At 41.1% G+C, this 16,759-nt stretch overlaps 1 protein-coding gene across 1 annotated transcript in view; it reads left to right on the top strand.

The window, feature by feature from the left end:
* ABLIM2 (actin binding LIM protein family member 2) overlaps positions 1–16,759 on the top strand; it is a 167,349-nt gene that overhangs the window by 91,063 nt on the left and 59,527 nt on the right. The window contains exons 3-10 of the mRNA XM_018554970.1: positions 1,964–2,147; positions 5,054–5,169; positions 7,129–7,255; positions 8,026–8,119; positions 11,409–11,496; positions 13,368–13,426; positions 14,138–14,215; positions 16,511–16,657. Coding sequence (XP_018410472.1) covers positions 1,964–2,147; positions 5,054–5,169; positions 7,129–7,255; positions 8,026–8,119; positions 11,409–11,496; positions 13,368–13,426; positions 14,138–14,215; positions 16,511–16,657 — 893 coding nt within the window. The remainder of the gene's footprint in view (positions 1–1,963; positions 2,148–5,053; positions 5,170–7,128; positions 7,256–8,025; positions 8,120–11,408; positions 11,497–13,367; positions 13,427–14,137; positions 14,216–16,510; positions 16,658–16,759) is intronic.

Here is a 16,759-nt window from a genome sequence, read left to right on the forward strand (position 1 = left end):
CTCTCTATCCTCTCTCTCCTCTCTCTCCTCTCTCTCTCTCTCTCTAGGACTACAAATCTCAGCAATACATTGTCTGTGTGCGGCATCTCACCAGGGCAGTGCGGTCTCACCAGGGGCTTTGTGCGGCGTCTCACCAGGTCAGTGTACAGTCTCACCGGGGCTGTGTCTGACGTCTCAGGAGGCTGTGCGGGCAGCGGTAATTAGAAGGAGGATACAGCGTTTTTACGAGTACTCATGAACATGCCCAGTATCGGCACCGATACCAGTATTCTAAGGAATGCTGGAGGGAATTGGCAGATGAATGTGATCATCCTTACTACTGGGAAAGAGAAAATAGCATAAGAACATTACATTTTTGCCACATTCTTACAATAGCTGGGTAATTCGCACAGAATGGATGTACATGCCGTTTCGCTGGATGAATAGCTATGCAATACTTTTTTTAGATAGATCTCTAAGAGTTTGCCTACTTGACTGTGGATAGGGAGTGGCAGAAGCAGGAATGGGTGCCACATATTTATAAATTCAACCTCATTGTGCGTCTTATAGAGCTCTATATAAAACGTGACAGTTAGGTCAGATTTTCTTTTGTCACACAATCTTCAGCCAGAAGTAGGTCACAGATGATGTTATACCATAGTAAAACAAGTGCTTCAAGGACCAAGGGACGGTTGCGCAGAAAAAACATGGCAGTGGAAACGATTACTATATAACCCAATATGGGAGATTGCACAGTCCAGAGTCACGTGACTTGGCTGCAGACTCTCCGAAACACCCTGAAAATTCTGCTAAAACGAGCTGCAATGGGTTATATAAAAATCACATTAAACATACTGCAGCTGTATTTTCTTCCGGGTCTCAATAGCTATTTACTGGTATCTTTCAATTTTCATTTAATATTACTGCGTCGGATCTCGTTAATTGCTTCTTTATCAGCTAGACACATAAACAACCATAAGTTAGGCTTCATTCACACTTCCCACTTGTGTTTTTATGCAGAGATCTGTTTGCAAAATCTGTCAGGCTAGATGCGTTGTTCATGCTTCTAGATGCTTAAAGTGATGATGTGAAAGGGGCGGTGGGGGCGTCTGATGTGAATGAGGGGACTGTCATGCGAAAAAGGGGGCTCTGATTAAAGGGGGGCTCTGATGTGAAGGGGGCTCCTGTTGTGAAAGGGAGGCTTCTGATTGGAAATGGAGGCTCTGATGTAATGTGGGCATCTGATGAGAAGGGGGAGCCTCGTGTGTGAAATGGGGGGGTATGATGTGAAGGGGTCTTCTGATGTGAAAGGAGGGGGACTATGATGTCAATGGAGGCACTCTGATGTGAAGGGAGCTTCTAATGGGAAGGGGAACCTCTAATGTGAAAGCGGGGGGCTCTCTGATGTAAAGAGGGGAACACATCTGATATGAAGAGGAACTCTGCTGTTAAGGGAGGGGGCTTCTGATGTGAAGAGGGGAACCCATTTTTTGTGTGTTTGTCCCCCTTTGAATTCCATACCAGACCCCTATCTAGGATAAGGGTTTGGTATCGATTTTAGGATGGGGGGGAACCACACATTTTTTACATTTAAATTTTTTTTTCATTTTTGAAATGGGGTGCCTCAAGATTTTGCATACTTTTAAAAAGTGCCGTGACTGAGAAAAGGTTGAGAAACACTGAATAAGAATTCAGTTTACTTTAAACTGGCCATGCTTGGATTGAAGTGTCAGATTATCTCAATGCACAGTCACCTGTGTAGTGTCAGGATCAACCTATATACAGTCAGCATAACATGAATACATTGTGATTTCCACTGGTTGGTACACTTTGATATCTGTGCTCACAATTCTAGGCGGCAGCTGCAGATATAATTGAGGTTGTTTCTTTTATTCTCCAGCCACAGATTTTTGCTTGTGGATCTGAATGAGATTTTCAGTGCTTGATTCGGAAAGTAACACGGTTATTTTTCCTCTTCTTTCAGTCTGCGGATGTGACCTGGCCCAGGGAGGGTTCTTTGTGCGGCAAGGAGATTACATTTGTACACAGGACTATCAGAGGCTGCATGGAACCAGATGCTTCAGCTGCGATGAGTTCATTGAAGGGGAGGTGGTCTCTGCACTAGGAAAAACCTATCATCCTCGCTGTTTTGTATGCGTTGTGTGCAGGTGAGTGAAGGACCGAGTTCCATCATTAGGCTTACTCACAAGATTTGCATTGTACAGAGAATGTGTACATCAACTGCTCAAATATGTTTCAAAGGAGAACTATGAGGTGAGTGCTTTTCACTCACCTCATAGTTCTAGCCGACCTGTGACAATGAGACTGAAAGACAGTCCCAGTGGGAGCCATATACACTATATACATATAATACTGAAGCTGGGCCTCCTAGACCCGAATGGCATTCGGGATCCGAATTTCCGAATTGCATTCAGGAGCTCCCAAATGCCATTCGGTTCTGGCAGCCATATACATATATTACTAAAGCTGAGGCTCCCAAACCCAATGGCATCCGGGAGCTTCCGAATGCAATTCGAAAATTCGGACCCCGAATGCCATTCGGGTCTAGGAGCCCCAGCTTTAGTATTATATGTATATACAGTATATGGCTCCCATGTTGCCGTAACTAAAATTCGTGTTCAGAAACATTAGAATGCTTTAAACCGAAAAACACATCTGATTGGCCATAAAAGTCACACATCTCCGATTCAGTTTCTTTGTTACAACAAAATTTGGGGATCCGAAATTCGGAAATAGAAATTCAGATTCGGATGCATTGGGATTCAGAAATTCGGATGTGTCTGAATGTCCGAATGTCATAAAATTTGTTCGAATTTTGATTCAGAACGAAAAGAATTGCAATGTCTATCCAGTGTTGCTTCCATAACTTCCAATAATAAAACTAACTCCACATAACAGTTAAAGTTTGACTGCAGCCAGTTTCATTGAGTTCCCAGCATCAAACAACCTAGGTAACATTTCCAAAAGAAAAATAAAACTATAACTTAAATTTCAGCCTGCCTGGCACTCTCTCTTTACCAAAGAGATGGATCTCGTTTATCCTCCTCCTTTACTCTCCACAAAACAATAGCTTTTCTTACAAGGCTGCTTCCACCCAGTCTCACTCTGTAGACCAACATCATCTTGTTTCCATAAGGTGTGAAAGAGGCTTGGTGATCACCTAGCTTCAAATAAAAATAACAACCACAGCAGTATCATAATACGGCCTGATTAGGCAATCAGAAATTGAGTAGTAAAAATGCATCCCTTTATTACCCACTGGCTCTCTTTGAAACACCCCAAAATAATCCCAATCCATTAAACCCTAGAACAAAGTTGTATAATGCAGCTTACCTGTCTTTAGATGTGGTAGCTGCATTGGTTTTCTTTTTTTAGGGGGCTAAGTACAAAAAATACCCTCCTGGCTGAAATCCAGTGTCCATGTAACTTCCTGTGCACTGAACTGAACTCTCAAACAATCTTATCGTGCTTCCCAGCTCGCTTCTGTTGACTACAGAACACTTCCCACCCATGTAATAGAGATGGGGAGAAAGGGATGTTTTTGTTCAAATCAGGAAAGCCTAGCGTGACAAAGCTGCCCCTTCATTGATACAGTAAAGTGAGTGAGCGTTGTCACCCTAGGACAGGAAGTGTATTACTGGCAGGATCATCAGGTGAAAAAAAGGGTGAAATGCCTGAAAATAAAGAAGACTAATGCAACCGCCACATCCAAGGACTGCTGAGGTGCAATGTATAACATTGTGTACTGGAGTTTAGATACACTTTAACCAGTCTTTTCAAGTTCATCTTCTCTTTGTATCTTCATACATCAGTTAACTTGTCTTCATTGGGGTTTATGAACTAAAGAGACTGATCACTTTGCTTGCTGACCTTTACTTATTGACCTTTACTTTTTTAAAGAAGAGCTCCAAGCAGAAATAATCTTAACCTTTGCTGTGGGACTATGCCTGCACTGCAATGGGTACGTGCTTGTTTTCGTCTAGGGTGTAAAGCAAAAAAGATATACCTACCCGAATCCTCATTCCCTGCATCCTAGCAGTCTAAGAACCTGTGAGTCATCACATCCAATACAGTATATTGGACGTGAGGACGCCAAGACATTCCATCGCCAGAGTGGAGGGGGAGAAAGGCTGTAGGGACTTGCAGCCAGCTGGATTAGCGATAAGTATACATTTTTTAATTTACACCTTAGAGAAAAACAAGTACTTAAAGGAGAACTATGGGGTCAGGGCTTTTCCCCATAGTTTTCCTTTGGGTAACGGGAGGACACAAACTAGCGTCCTCCCATCACCCTAAGCTCAGAATACCGCGGGCTGTGACAGGATCGAGAGGTGAGCGAACGCCGGTTATGTGTTCGCTCACCTCCCGATCTACTGAGCCGACCTGTGACAGTCTCATTGTCACAGGTCGGCTAGAACTATGAGGTGAGTGAAAAGCACTCACCTCATAGTTCTCCTTTAACCTTTGCAGTGCAGGGGTAGCCCCACTTCAAGGGTTGCGATTATTTCTGCCCGAAGTTGTTCTTTAAGCTGAATGCGTGTTAAATATGGCCACACATTTTCTGCACAATCTCTTCTAAGATGAACATACATGTTGCAATGTAATTGTATATCCTCATTTAGATCTACCAACCACTGTGTAGTGCAAAGGGCCTGTGTAACAGAATACATATTGTTTATGTTGGCTTACACTATGCACTGTAGTTCTGTAGTGTAGATAAGGCTAAAGGAGATTGCATAGAGATTCTAAGATTCTATTATCAGAGATAGTAATGTGCCTGGCCTGTTGCCGGTTACTATGTAATATGATGGCCTGCCTAAATAACCATCACAGTTTATATCCAAGCAGTTAGGCCTTCACACTACATAGCTCTTGGTTAATCTAACTTAGATTATATATTCAGATTGTAACCTTTGGCTAGCTTTGGGTTTAATGTTCCTTCTATTTGAATTTTATGACCATCTGGAATGTATTTTAATCTGTGTTGTCCTGGTATTAACTTTTCTGAACATTTCTTTGTATGCTTCTTTTATGTGATTCCATTGCATCTCAGAAATCCATTTCCTCCTGGCGACCGTGTGACTTTTAATGGAAAGGAGTGCATATGCCAAAAATGTACCATCTCACCCAGTGTCGGTAACAGTAATCTCTCTCTCCAGTCTCTCAGAAGTAAGTTACCTTTTCCTTTTTTCATATCATTGTGATGTCGACCTTTCGAAGCTGAACTCCAGGCAGATATAAAATACTAGGTATGCATCAATACCGATACTAGTATCGGTGCCGATACCGAGTATTTGGGTGAGCACTCACACTCGTCCAAATACTCCCGATGCTTATTCCTATACCGGAACTTCCAGGATCAGGAAGCCGGGCGGCGAGTCATTACATGCCGCCCAGCTTCCTGATTGGCCAAGAAGCCGGGTCCATTCTCCCTCGTCACCAGGGCCTAATTAGCCGATAAGCCGGCTCCATGCCCCCTTGCCACTCAAGAAGCCAGGCGGTGTGTAATGACTTCCCGCCCCGCTTCCTGATTGGTCAGGAAGCTGGCCAATCAGGAAGCCAGGCGGTGAGTCATTACCTGCCCCCCAGCTTCCTGTTTGGCCGGAAAGCTAGCTACATGCTTCCTCGTCACCTGGTGACATGGGATCATGGACCCCGCTTCCCGGCTAATCAAGAAGCCAGGCGGCAAATCATTACATGCCGTCTGGCTTCCTTGTAGGACTTCCGGAATAAGTATTTGGTATGAGCGAGGTACCCCAAACAAATATCAGTACTTATACTCGATACAGAAAAACTGGTATTGGCGCATATACACACATTAATGCAGCTCACTAGTGCACACACATTAATAACACCGAAATTACAAGCAGAATTGAAGCAGAAAAAATGTCGGGCTGAAACCGAAAATAATTTATTTTCTAACCTTTTTTATTTTTTTATATTTAATTTTTATTTTTATTTTCTAAATGTTTTCTTTTTTTAAACATTTTATTTTTATTTATTTATTTATTTTTTAATAAATATTTTTATTTTTTTATACTTCTATTCTTAACTTTACTTTGGGGGCTCTGGGAAAATATCAGGGGTCTAAACAGATCCCTGATATTTCCATTTTAAAATAGAAAAAGAGATTGAGAACACAGAGTCCTCAATCTCTTATTCTGCAGCACCTGTTATAAATGAACAGGAAGCCACAATACTGAGTTTTCCTGTTCATTCATACGTTGTGGAGATAGTATGTTTGCTATGTCCACAATCATAAATGAACAGGAATTGATGTAGATCACTCCCATTCATTCATAATTGGGGACACAGTAAACATACTATGTCCTCAATTATTTACAAACACTCGGCGATCACTGATCACTGTAAGTACCCGCTCACCATCCTGACATCGCTGTCACAGGAGGCTGAGCTGGCCCGGCCCCCTGTGACACCTGACAGCTGTCTGCGCCCCCACGCCGTTGCTCTCCATCATGATTTGTCACAGCCAAAACAGTGTTTCATATTTGATTTTACACATTCTAATGATATACTATGGAGCCTCTGACCTGCACAACTGCACAAAGAAGTGCAGAGCCCTTAATGTGAACTGGGAAATAATAATGTTCCTGGAATAAACACCATGCATTATACTTTGTGAAGCTGCAAAAGCATGAATAGGCTTCAAGGTAGGACACTGAAGAGGATAACCCTCTGAATAACCAGGTAGAAAATGTCTACTCACCAACTCATACCATCAGATGTTTTCTAGCAATACTGAGCAGCTGTGTGGCTACCAGCACTCAACAGCACCGCATGGTTTTGATTTTCTATAACCCTCCTATATAGCCATAGAAACCATAGTACACAATGTGTTGCATAGGCACATGCCAGTCTCAGAAATCTTTTGATAAATGGATGGGAAAATTAGATTTTTAATGGGTGAATGAGAAACCTCTGTAAGAACAGCAGGGTGGAGAAGCCCCAGATCCCTTGCAGGTTATATCCCATCTCACATCATGGTGGCATCCTTGTTCACCCTCATGTCATAATGAAGCGTTATCCCCTAAAGGGTCATTTCTTTTTTAGCATGGGAAACCTGGTTGATGTTTTTGAAAACAACTAATATGTTTTTCTTGTTTACAGACTGTGGTGGTTGTGGCTTGGAAATAAAAAATGGCCAATCATTGGTAGCCCTAGAAAAACACTGGCACTTGGACTGTTTCAAATGCAAAACCTGTGGGATCTATTTAAAGGCAGAATACATCAGCAAGTAAGTCAGCAAAGTTGTCTTCTGACATCAGCTTTTCTCCTCTGTTACAGTATAATAATTTTGAGTAAGATTAGCATTTTATTGGGCACAAAAACATGTTTAGCTTTATATTAAGCAGCATCTGTTGTTTATGAACTGTAATTCTATTATTACCAACTACAATGATGTGCATAAATCTGATCTGGTTTTAGCTCGCTAGTTATCCTTATCTATTCATTTTTGGATGATGTGGTTTTGGGTGATGTTGAGTGATTGTTGAATGTAGTTTTCCTATTACTTTTAATATGAATCTGGCCTGGCCTAAAGCATTTCTAAGATGACAACAGTTCTAAAGTGTGGGTGCTTTGTGGGACTTTGTAGTCTTTAAAATGATCCTTGTGTCCCTGTGGATCCCATTTAGGTCTTAATCCCATTCTTAATCCCAACATGTTCTTGGGGTGTCACAATTTATTCAAGATTTGTTCTCACTCCTCCTATCCTACTATGGAGTAATGGTGCAGGTCTTAGTGTCAGTAGGGTGTGGGGCTTAATCTCGATTGGATCAGAAGTCTAGGCTTATGTGAGTTCTTAAACTAGCCAAGGTGGTCCACTGAAGGTATGAGGCACCAAGTGAGTACCAGCATTCAGCAATGGCTTAGTAAGTTGCTGTAGAATAACCTTACTCACATTCTTAGGTCTTCTGTTTCTGGTCTGCTGGATTTATTAAATTCTCAGAAGTAAAGAGAAAATATTCAGTTGTGTTATCTCCTAATGCATGATATTTCTTTTAGAGATGGAATCCCTTACTGTGAAATGGACTATCATGCTAATTTTGGCATCAAATGTGATCACTGCGAGAAGTTCATTACAGGCCGAGTTCTCGAGGTAAAACAATAATATAGTAAATGTGAAAAAAACCCCTGATACTCCAGTTATAGATGTGGCACTGAGTCAACCCTGGGCTTCTCTTAGCCCACTTTTTTGGCACTTACCTTGGCTGTTGCAACTGCATATGTTTCCGAAACAATATCCAACCCTGTGTAAAATGAGGTGATGGATCACTCGAAAAACTAGCCTCTATGTGGCATGCCGTGAAATACAAAAACTACAACATTACAGGTAAACGTGTCATCTACAAAAAAAAAAAAGTGTTCTTGGATATTTTTAGTACTGGCTAGTACTGGAAATAAAAATGAACTATTTAATACTTCTTTGGACACGGTGACCTGATGTTTAGCTGTTTGTTTTTGAGAATGTAGTTATATGAACTTCAATTCCTTCATTGCTTTGTTGTATAACAGGCAGGCCTTTCTCTGACCTCATGGAAAGAACACATGTTCTATTACTTTCTGCACACAGGGGTCTTCAGTATGTGATGGAGCGCCATTTATATCTTTAGCTATATCTTGGTTTGAACACAGGTGTGATTGTTCTATTTATAGATGTTTTGTTGTTGGAGAAAAGAACTGGACAGCATTTCATCAGCCGGATCTAATTGTGAGACGCACTGGGTGAAATTTCTAAAATAAGAAATGTTTCAGCTATCTTTAGCAACCAGTGAGATTTTTTCCTTTCTTTGTTCTGGTTCATTTGAGGGATAAGCTGATTTATTAGGATCAACATATTCATACATAAGGTATTGGAATGTTATTTTCTGAGCAGCTAGAATAATGCACAGTATTTTTGGGTGTAGAAACTTTCAACGCCTACACAATTTTCAGCGCCCACAAAAGCAAGTTATTGGACCCAAATCAGAAAAATGAAAGTGCAATATAAAATATACAAGCTACCCTTGAATTCAATTCTTGACACTAAACCGGAAATTAATACTTTTTTTAGTGCACCACTGCAACGTGGTGGTATCAAGCAAGCCAACTGAAAACAAATCAAATTGCCTTGTCTGTGCATAAGGGCTGCGCTGGAAAAAGCTGCCAACTCATCTGGTGTGAACAGGCCCTGAAACCTAATAACTTTGTAGCTGAGAGGGCTGCTGATAGGAAAATTAGTTGATCTAAACCAGACACACAGAATAATTTGTTGTCCATATCCACCCTGGTTTAAAGTGTATTTCAACCTTTGCGGTCAAATTTGAGAAACCCCCACTATGTCTATGTTATGTGTTCCCATTTACATCACATACCTAAATATAATTAAAAATATATATATCTCTTACCTTGTTAATTGTTTCTTTGGAGGAGCATTATACATAGGACTCTATGGGCAGCGTCTTCTGCTTTGAAAAAGACGGACAGTGCAATAACATACAATGTCTTCAGATCTTTGTTAGGACAGACAACCCTGCACAATTGATAATCAAATTTGCCAGCACAGTGCAGACAGGGTTTATTATGGTAAACACAACTCCCCTGGCTCCTCCTAAAGATTGCATAGCAAGGGAGATGCAGAATGTTTTAGTCCTGGAGTTTTCAGAAAAGGGCATTTATCTAGGTAAGCAGCAATTTCTGAATACCTCTAGGGTCCTTTTCAGACGGGGGCCTTCAGTACCAATCCACATAGAATCCATGCATGGGTCACCTGCTGATTGGAACAGATGTCATTGTTTTTTCCTCCATCTTGGAGGAAAAAACGTAAATAACTGGACCCATGTTGGTCTACAGGGAATTGGATGTAAATGGACATGTGTCTATTTACATCAGATTACCTGGCATGCTGCACAGTCAGGTCTGCTGAGCCGGAACTCTGACCCCTTTGTTTTTCTGGACCTGGCCGTAGCTGGGGGTAACTGGATGCAAACGGACTGGCTGCCCATAGACTAACATCGCGCTTCTGATCAGGTCCGCCAAAAATACTGATAGGCAGACTTGATTGGAATTCCAATGTGAAAGGGGCCTTAAAGTTATGCAAAGGGGAACATGTAACAAATATAAAGTAGGTGTTATACCAATTTGACTGAAAGCGGAAATACACTTTGTCATTCGGAGTCAGTTGGAATTATGCTGTGTCTGTGTCCCCACCACAAGACATACTGGGAAGAACAAGGCGTTAATCCAAATATATTTAATTCTTCTACATGTATATAACTGTTATAGCCACACCAACAAATACCCAAATCATAAATTGCTCTAGAGTTATGGTTTGTGGTCATATATAGATATAAATGGTGCTTAGGGGAGTTCTCCTGTAATGGATCACTCATTATATATGTGGTTGTTGCAGTAAGTGAAAACGTTCCATCATTGTTTACTTATTTCATTACTTAGTTAATTAGTTAATTATTTGTTTTCTTTTGACGACAAATTGCTTTTCATTTGATCACATTTTAAACTAAGAACATCAATAAAAATTAAAATTTAGGTTCAGTTTGCAGATTATGAAACTCTTTAACCACTTTCTGCCCACAATAATTAAATTAACGTTCCACAGCAGTGAGCATAACGCTTACATACCACCTTGTAACATTGAACCTGTAGCAGTGCAGCTTCCAATTCCGAGATCCCGGTATCACTGACAGCGTTTGGTCTCAACTAATAATTGGGAACCACTCTGATTGGATCCTCTAAATGTGAACATTATGACAGCCAATCATTAAGATCACATAGGTTTATATAAAAAAGAAGCTGCTAGTTTATCTATTATTGTGCCTTACAGACAGAGAAAGGCACTTTGACAGCAGCAGCCGTCAGACTAATGTAACAATTCTTTAGGTAGGTAGATTAATTATAGATTTATGGTCAAGATATTAGATGCATGCTGATGCTGCTAAATTATGCTAATTTGAGATCCAGGTATTAACGACATGTGGTCATGAAAAGTTTTAATAGACTTATAAATTGCATGCTGAACAGTGGATATGATATGCTATTACCTTTAGCTCCCCTAATTTACCACAGGAGTTCCCTAACATTATTTTGCTAAAAATTTAATCTTACAATCCTACACAAGGCACAACATACACACCCCTCATAAGACATCAATGTATTGGCCTGCTGATTGGTTATTGAGGCACTGGAAATAGTAGGGGTATTACACCAGGGTTGGGGGGGAGGCCAAATGTCGATTTGTGCCCCATACCTGGAAGTTGGAAGTACTAGCTTTCTCTTGGGGCTGTGATGGTAGATCATTAAGGTGAAGGGGCACAGTACCTTTAGTTTAATCAGCTTGGGTAAAAGAATTCATAATACATGTTCACCAATCCAGTTTTTCTTTACTACAGGCTGGTGAAAAACACTATCACCCAACCTGTGCGCGATGTGTTCGATGTAATCAGATGTTTGCTGAAGGCGAGGAGATGTACCTTCAAGGTAACCCCTTTTCTGTGTTAATTTTCATGAATTTTATTGAGAAGGAGGGGTCAAACATGGCTTAATTCTGGCCAATCTCAGCGGTCCATTGAAAACATCAGACAAATATAAAGCAGCATAGGATCTAACGATAATGGAACTTGTTACTGCATGGAGATTATAACTTGTCATGAATTAACATTGTAGGAGGTTGAAAGGTGGTAAAATGGCAGTGGCTAGACATCTGCATATCTTTTTAGGAGGGATCAGCTCCCCTTATTTGTTGTTGCAGAGAAGACGCATTACCGCAGAAAAGCACAAGAACATTGTTAGAGTTGGTCAAATTTCTATTGTTATCTATGCCCCACTGTGGAGATCTAACCAAACGATTTGTCCTAGCAACTGATCACTGGAAGATAAAGTGATGGGGATTCCAAAATTTTACAGTTGTCAGTGAGGATTCCACTCACAGAGATTTCTATTAACTCCTTTTTGGTGGCTGCTGGGATAGGAAGTGCAGGACCACCTCATTAATGGGGACACTGACAGTAATGAAAACCTCAGAGAGGTTCTAAAACTCTTCCACTGAAAAACATGGAAAGTTAGAGATCTCAAGTGTGAATGATATAAAAAGACAGTAGGCGATTAATATTATTTATTTGTATATATTTCCCACACACACTGTATGATAAAACATTTGTGTGCACCTGACCATCACACTTATGTGGACTGTTTGGCCATCCCATTTGAAAACCATGGACATTAATACAGAGTTGCCCCCAACTCTCTCGTTTGAAGCTATGACAGTCACCATTTTTCTGGGAAGGCTTTCTGCAAGATTTTTGAATGTGCCTGTGGAAATTTGTGCCCATTCAGCATTTGTGAGGTCAGGTTCTGATGTACGAGAAGACCTGGTTCACAATCATGTTCTAGTTCATCCCAAAGGTGTTTAGTAGGTTTAAGATCAGGGCTTGGTGCATGCCACTCAAGTTTCCTAAAAAAAACTCATCAAACTTTCCCTTTATGGACCTGAATTTGTGCAAAGGGACACAATCATGCTAGAACAGAAAAGTACCAGAGGTTCTCCATGAGATTTTTTAGCATTGAAAGCACCTTTTTGAACAGGTGTCCACATTTTGACCATATAGTGTACTGTATGTACATCTATAGAATTTATATTTAGTTTTGGGTCAACTGATTCTTTAACATTAAAATGAATGAAAATCTTAAGTCCCTAAACTATACATATATATGAAATCGATAATAATCATTATGTTTGCCAATCTGTTTTTTTTTCAGTTCACATTGCATAAAGATTTTTATGGCAAATACTGCTTGTCATGGCTTAGTGAATTGAGCGTAAAGACTTTCTGAGCAGCATGTTTCCTAGCCACCGCTCCAAGCTCACTCGCGTGTGGCACTACAAACTCACTTATAGTTTACTATTTTGTATTTAAATTATAGTCCATCACGGGAATGAGCTTGGAGCAGTGGCTACTTTACAATACACACAGGGACCATGGGGAACAAAACTAGCCACCCTACAGAAGAAAGGGCAGCGTCAGCACAAATTAATTGATATTAATAGTTAAGGTATTTGAATGCATTCTTAAAATTTAGCTCACTTTAAGTGCAGCTTAGCGTCCTTGAAATTATAACTGAAGAAAAAATATAATTCAAAATTGAATCAGTCTTTACCTGCTTCTTAGAAACCATTGATGGTTGTTAAAGCCCATTCTCCACAAGCAATACTAAGCATGATTCACTGGCACAAGACTGTGGAATCTTCTTCATCAGAAGGTCAACTCAGAAAGTGGATTCAGAACAGCCCTTTTTTCTGTAATATTTATTTATAGATCAGCATCCTAAATGTACCATTTTTATTTTAACAGGGGACTCAATATGGCATCCAATCTGTAGACAAGCTGCCAAAACAGAAGAAAGAAACAAGGTACTTTGATTTTTTAAGGGCCTGTGCCTATAGATTTGCCAGTTCTCTCCTGATGAAGGATTGCTCTTTTCATTTATTGTTAGAGTTAGCCTAAAACATAAAACCATTTGAGGACCATGTGGGTAAATGCTTTAGTTTCAACTTGTTTTTGGTACCCAAAAACCTGCACTGAAAGCTACCAACCGAGGCTCCCTCCTTTTTTGTGTTTCTTCTCCCAGTGGCATGCTACAGAGTATGTCGATTCAAAGGCTTTCCTTTTGCTTGTTAACATGCTTGTCAACTAGTGGGGAAAAAACACAACATTTTGATATTTGGCATTGCTCCGCACACTATTACAGACCTGCAATATATCAATGTCAATTACCTCTATAGCCTTATAATATGTTCTGTTGGACAGAAGAAGCAATTCTATAACAAAGAAGGTTCTCTAAAGAAGCCTGGGATTGTTCTTAGGCTGCAGATTAAATAACAAGTTCTGACATGTCATGTCTTGTAAAGTATATAAAGTCACTGACTCACTTTGAAGCCCAGAAGCCTTCCCCCTATCCAGTAATAGTGCCCTTAATGTCCACTGAGGCCATTGGTAAATCGAATTGCAAGACTTCCTTGCAACTCTAGCACAAGTTCATGATTTTTTAACTCATCCAGCTTTCTTTTTTGTTCGTTGATTTCTTCTAGTTGCATGCTTAATAATCCGCATTTATTCCTCAGGAGACAAGAACTTCCTCAGAGAGCATCATATCAGTCCCTGCGTCAAGTACCTCTGGGTCCCCAAGTAGAGTTATTTATGTAAGTTTGCCATTCATTGTATATTGTATTGTATATTGTCATATTATAGAAATCCAGAACTCCAATTAAGTATGCAATTGAAATACAGTTTACCTGCTAAAGGGTTATACCTCTGGTCATCCAAAGGTGTCATTCACACAATTCATTATAGCTAGAGGGTGACACCACGAATAAGAGCCTGAAGTTTTGACACTTCCTCTTTCTCTCCCCCCCCCCATTCTGTAAGATTGCCTAGACCAGGAGTCAGCAACCTTAAACATGTAAAGAGCCATTTGGACCCGTTTCCCACAGAAATGAAAACACTGGGAGCCTCAAAAGCTTTTTGACATCTAAAATGAAGATAATACTATATATATCGTTTTTTATCCTAATGCTATGTATGGACTCTGGGCTTAGTAACGCACTTGACTCTGGGCTTAGTAACGCACTGGAGTCTGGTAACGCACTGGACTCTGGGCTTAGTAATGCACTGGACTCTGGACTTACCTGAGACCCAGCAGAGCCCACCTGAGAGTGACCCTGCAGAGCACACCATAGATCCTGCACAGCCCATCTGAGACTCTCTATGTTGAGCTCCGCAGGGCCTCAGGTGGGCTGGTCGCCGGGGGTCCCTTTCCCTGTACCTCCTCCCAACTCCTCTTACCTGCTGCTGCTGGGGCCTGGCCTCCTCCACCACCTCCCCTGTCACCTCTGCCATTCCGCCCCTGGTACAGCTGATAGTCATGTAAGAGGCCCCCCAGGGCACCCAGACCCCTCACATGGGTACCGGCCATACCCCTCTAATGGCGGTTTTCTATCAAAGTTTGTGACTACGTTACAATGTGTGACCAGTTACGGGGTCACACATTTCAATGTAATCCCGCCCAGTTTTGTGGCGATGGAATGTGTGACCGCCAATAGGTCAAGCATTCCAACGCTTTCTCAGCTATTCCAGGGCAGGTCTGCATTGCAAATCGTATGTGTAGGAGAACTGATCTGCCCTGGAACAGCTGTTCGGTCCTGAAATGTCACTTCTAACCGACTCTGTGAGTGCAATCTCACATTTCACCCCACTCACAAAGTCGGATAGAAGTAACATTTCAGGACCAAACAGCTCTTCCAGGGCAGATCAGTTCTCCTGCACATACAATTTGCGATGCAGATCTGCCCTGGAACAGCTGAGAAAGCATTGGAATGCTTCACCTATTGGTGGTCACACCTTCTACCACCAAAAAACAGGGGGCGGGATTATATTGAAATGTGTGACTACGTCACCGGTCACACATTCCAACCTAGTCACAAACTTTGATAGAACAGCGGCCCTGTCTAATCATTTAATCAGAGAAATAGATTATAAAGGGCAACATTACAGTGTAATGTTCCCCATTATAATCCACTTTTCTAATTAAATTAAATAACAGCACACAGTGTGCAGTTACACCCGTACCACCCCCCGCACCGGCTGCACCGGCGGTACTTCCGTCCCTGGACAGGGAGCAGCAGCAGAGGGATGAAAGAGCCACATGCAGCTCCGGAGTCGCAGGTTGCTGACCCCTGGCCTAGACCATTCCCCTTCTAGCCCTCAATGTATGAAAGGATTTAGTCTGACTGCACAGTCTTCAGACATTCCCACTGTTAGCCTAATGGGGTGACAAAAATTGTTAGATGCTAATATAAAGACAGATGAAATATATTTAGCGACATATATTACATCTCATCCTTTGTGAGTTACTCTGCCCCATCAAGCTGTGAATTGCTTATCTAGCAGCAGCTTTGGACTCTCTTCAGCAAGCAGCACTAAAGCATAGCCACAGCTGAGGGACATGGCACTGCTGTCGAAGGGTGGCATCTGTGTCAAACAGAGCTACTGTTTAATCGGTGCTGGCCAAATTCCATTATATAAAAGAGCCCTGATGACTTGCAGCTATAGCTGCGCTTTGGGGGCATTGATAGAAGAAACTACTATATGAAAATGGCTGGGAATGGCTACCCTACAAAGGCTTTTAAAATAGTTTGCAATATGGTGAGAGTGTATAAAAAGCCTTGTAACATGTGTGTATTTCATAAAATGGTACTGTTATTCATTTGGTGGTTTATCATTTTAGTTCTTTCTAGATGTAGAACATATACAGTATATCAGTGGGACCTGTACACCTATGTTCATCAGTGGCATCAGAGGCTTTCCATGTACAGATTTCTGTCCTCTGCTGTGTTCTTCCTTAAGAATGTCACATTTAATTTATTTTACTTAGTGAACTGTGACTTAGTATCCTGCCCTTACCTGTCTGTCTTCTCTCTCTTTCCTGTCATCTTTAGGCAAAGCTTGGCGATGAGATCATTGACTACAAAGATTTGGCAGCTCTACCTAAAGATAAAGCCATCTATAATATTGACCGTCCTGACATGATCTCCTATTCTCCGTACATCAGTTATGCAGCAGACGACAGGCATAGTTATGGAGAGGTATTGGAAGCATACAGCATTAATTAACATTTTAAGATATTTAAATAGACTAGCAGGCTTTATTTATGGGAGTGCTTGATAAAGTAAGGGATGTCCACTCTG

This window comes from Nanorana parkeri, unplaced genomic scaffold (genome assembly GCF_000935625.1).
Source record: "Nanorana parkeri isolate BGI_ZX_2015 unplaced genomic scaffold, ASM93562v1 scaffold180, whole genome shotgun sequence".
NCBI classification, from domain to species: Eukaryota; Metazoa; Chordata; class Amphibia; order Anura; family Dicroglossidae; genus Nanorana; species Nanorana parkeri.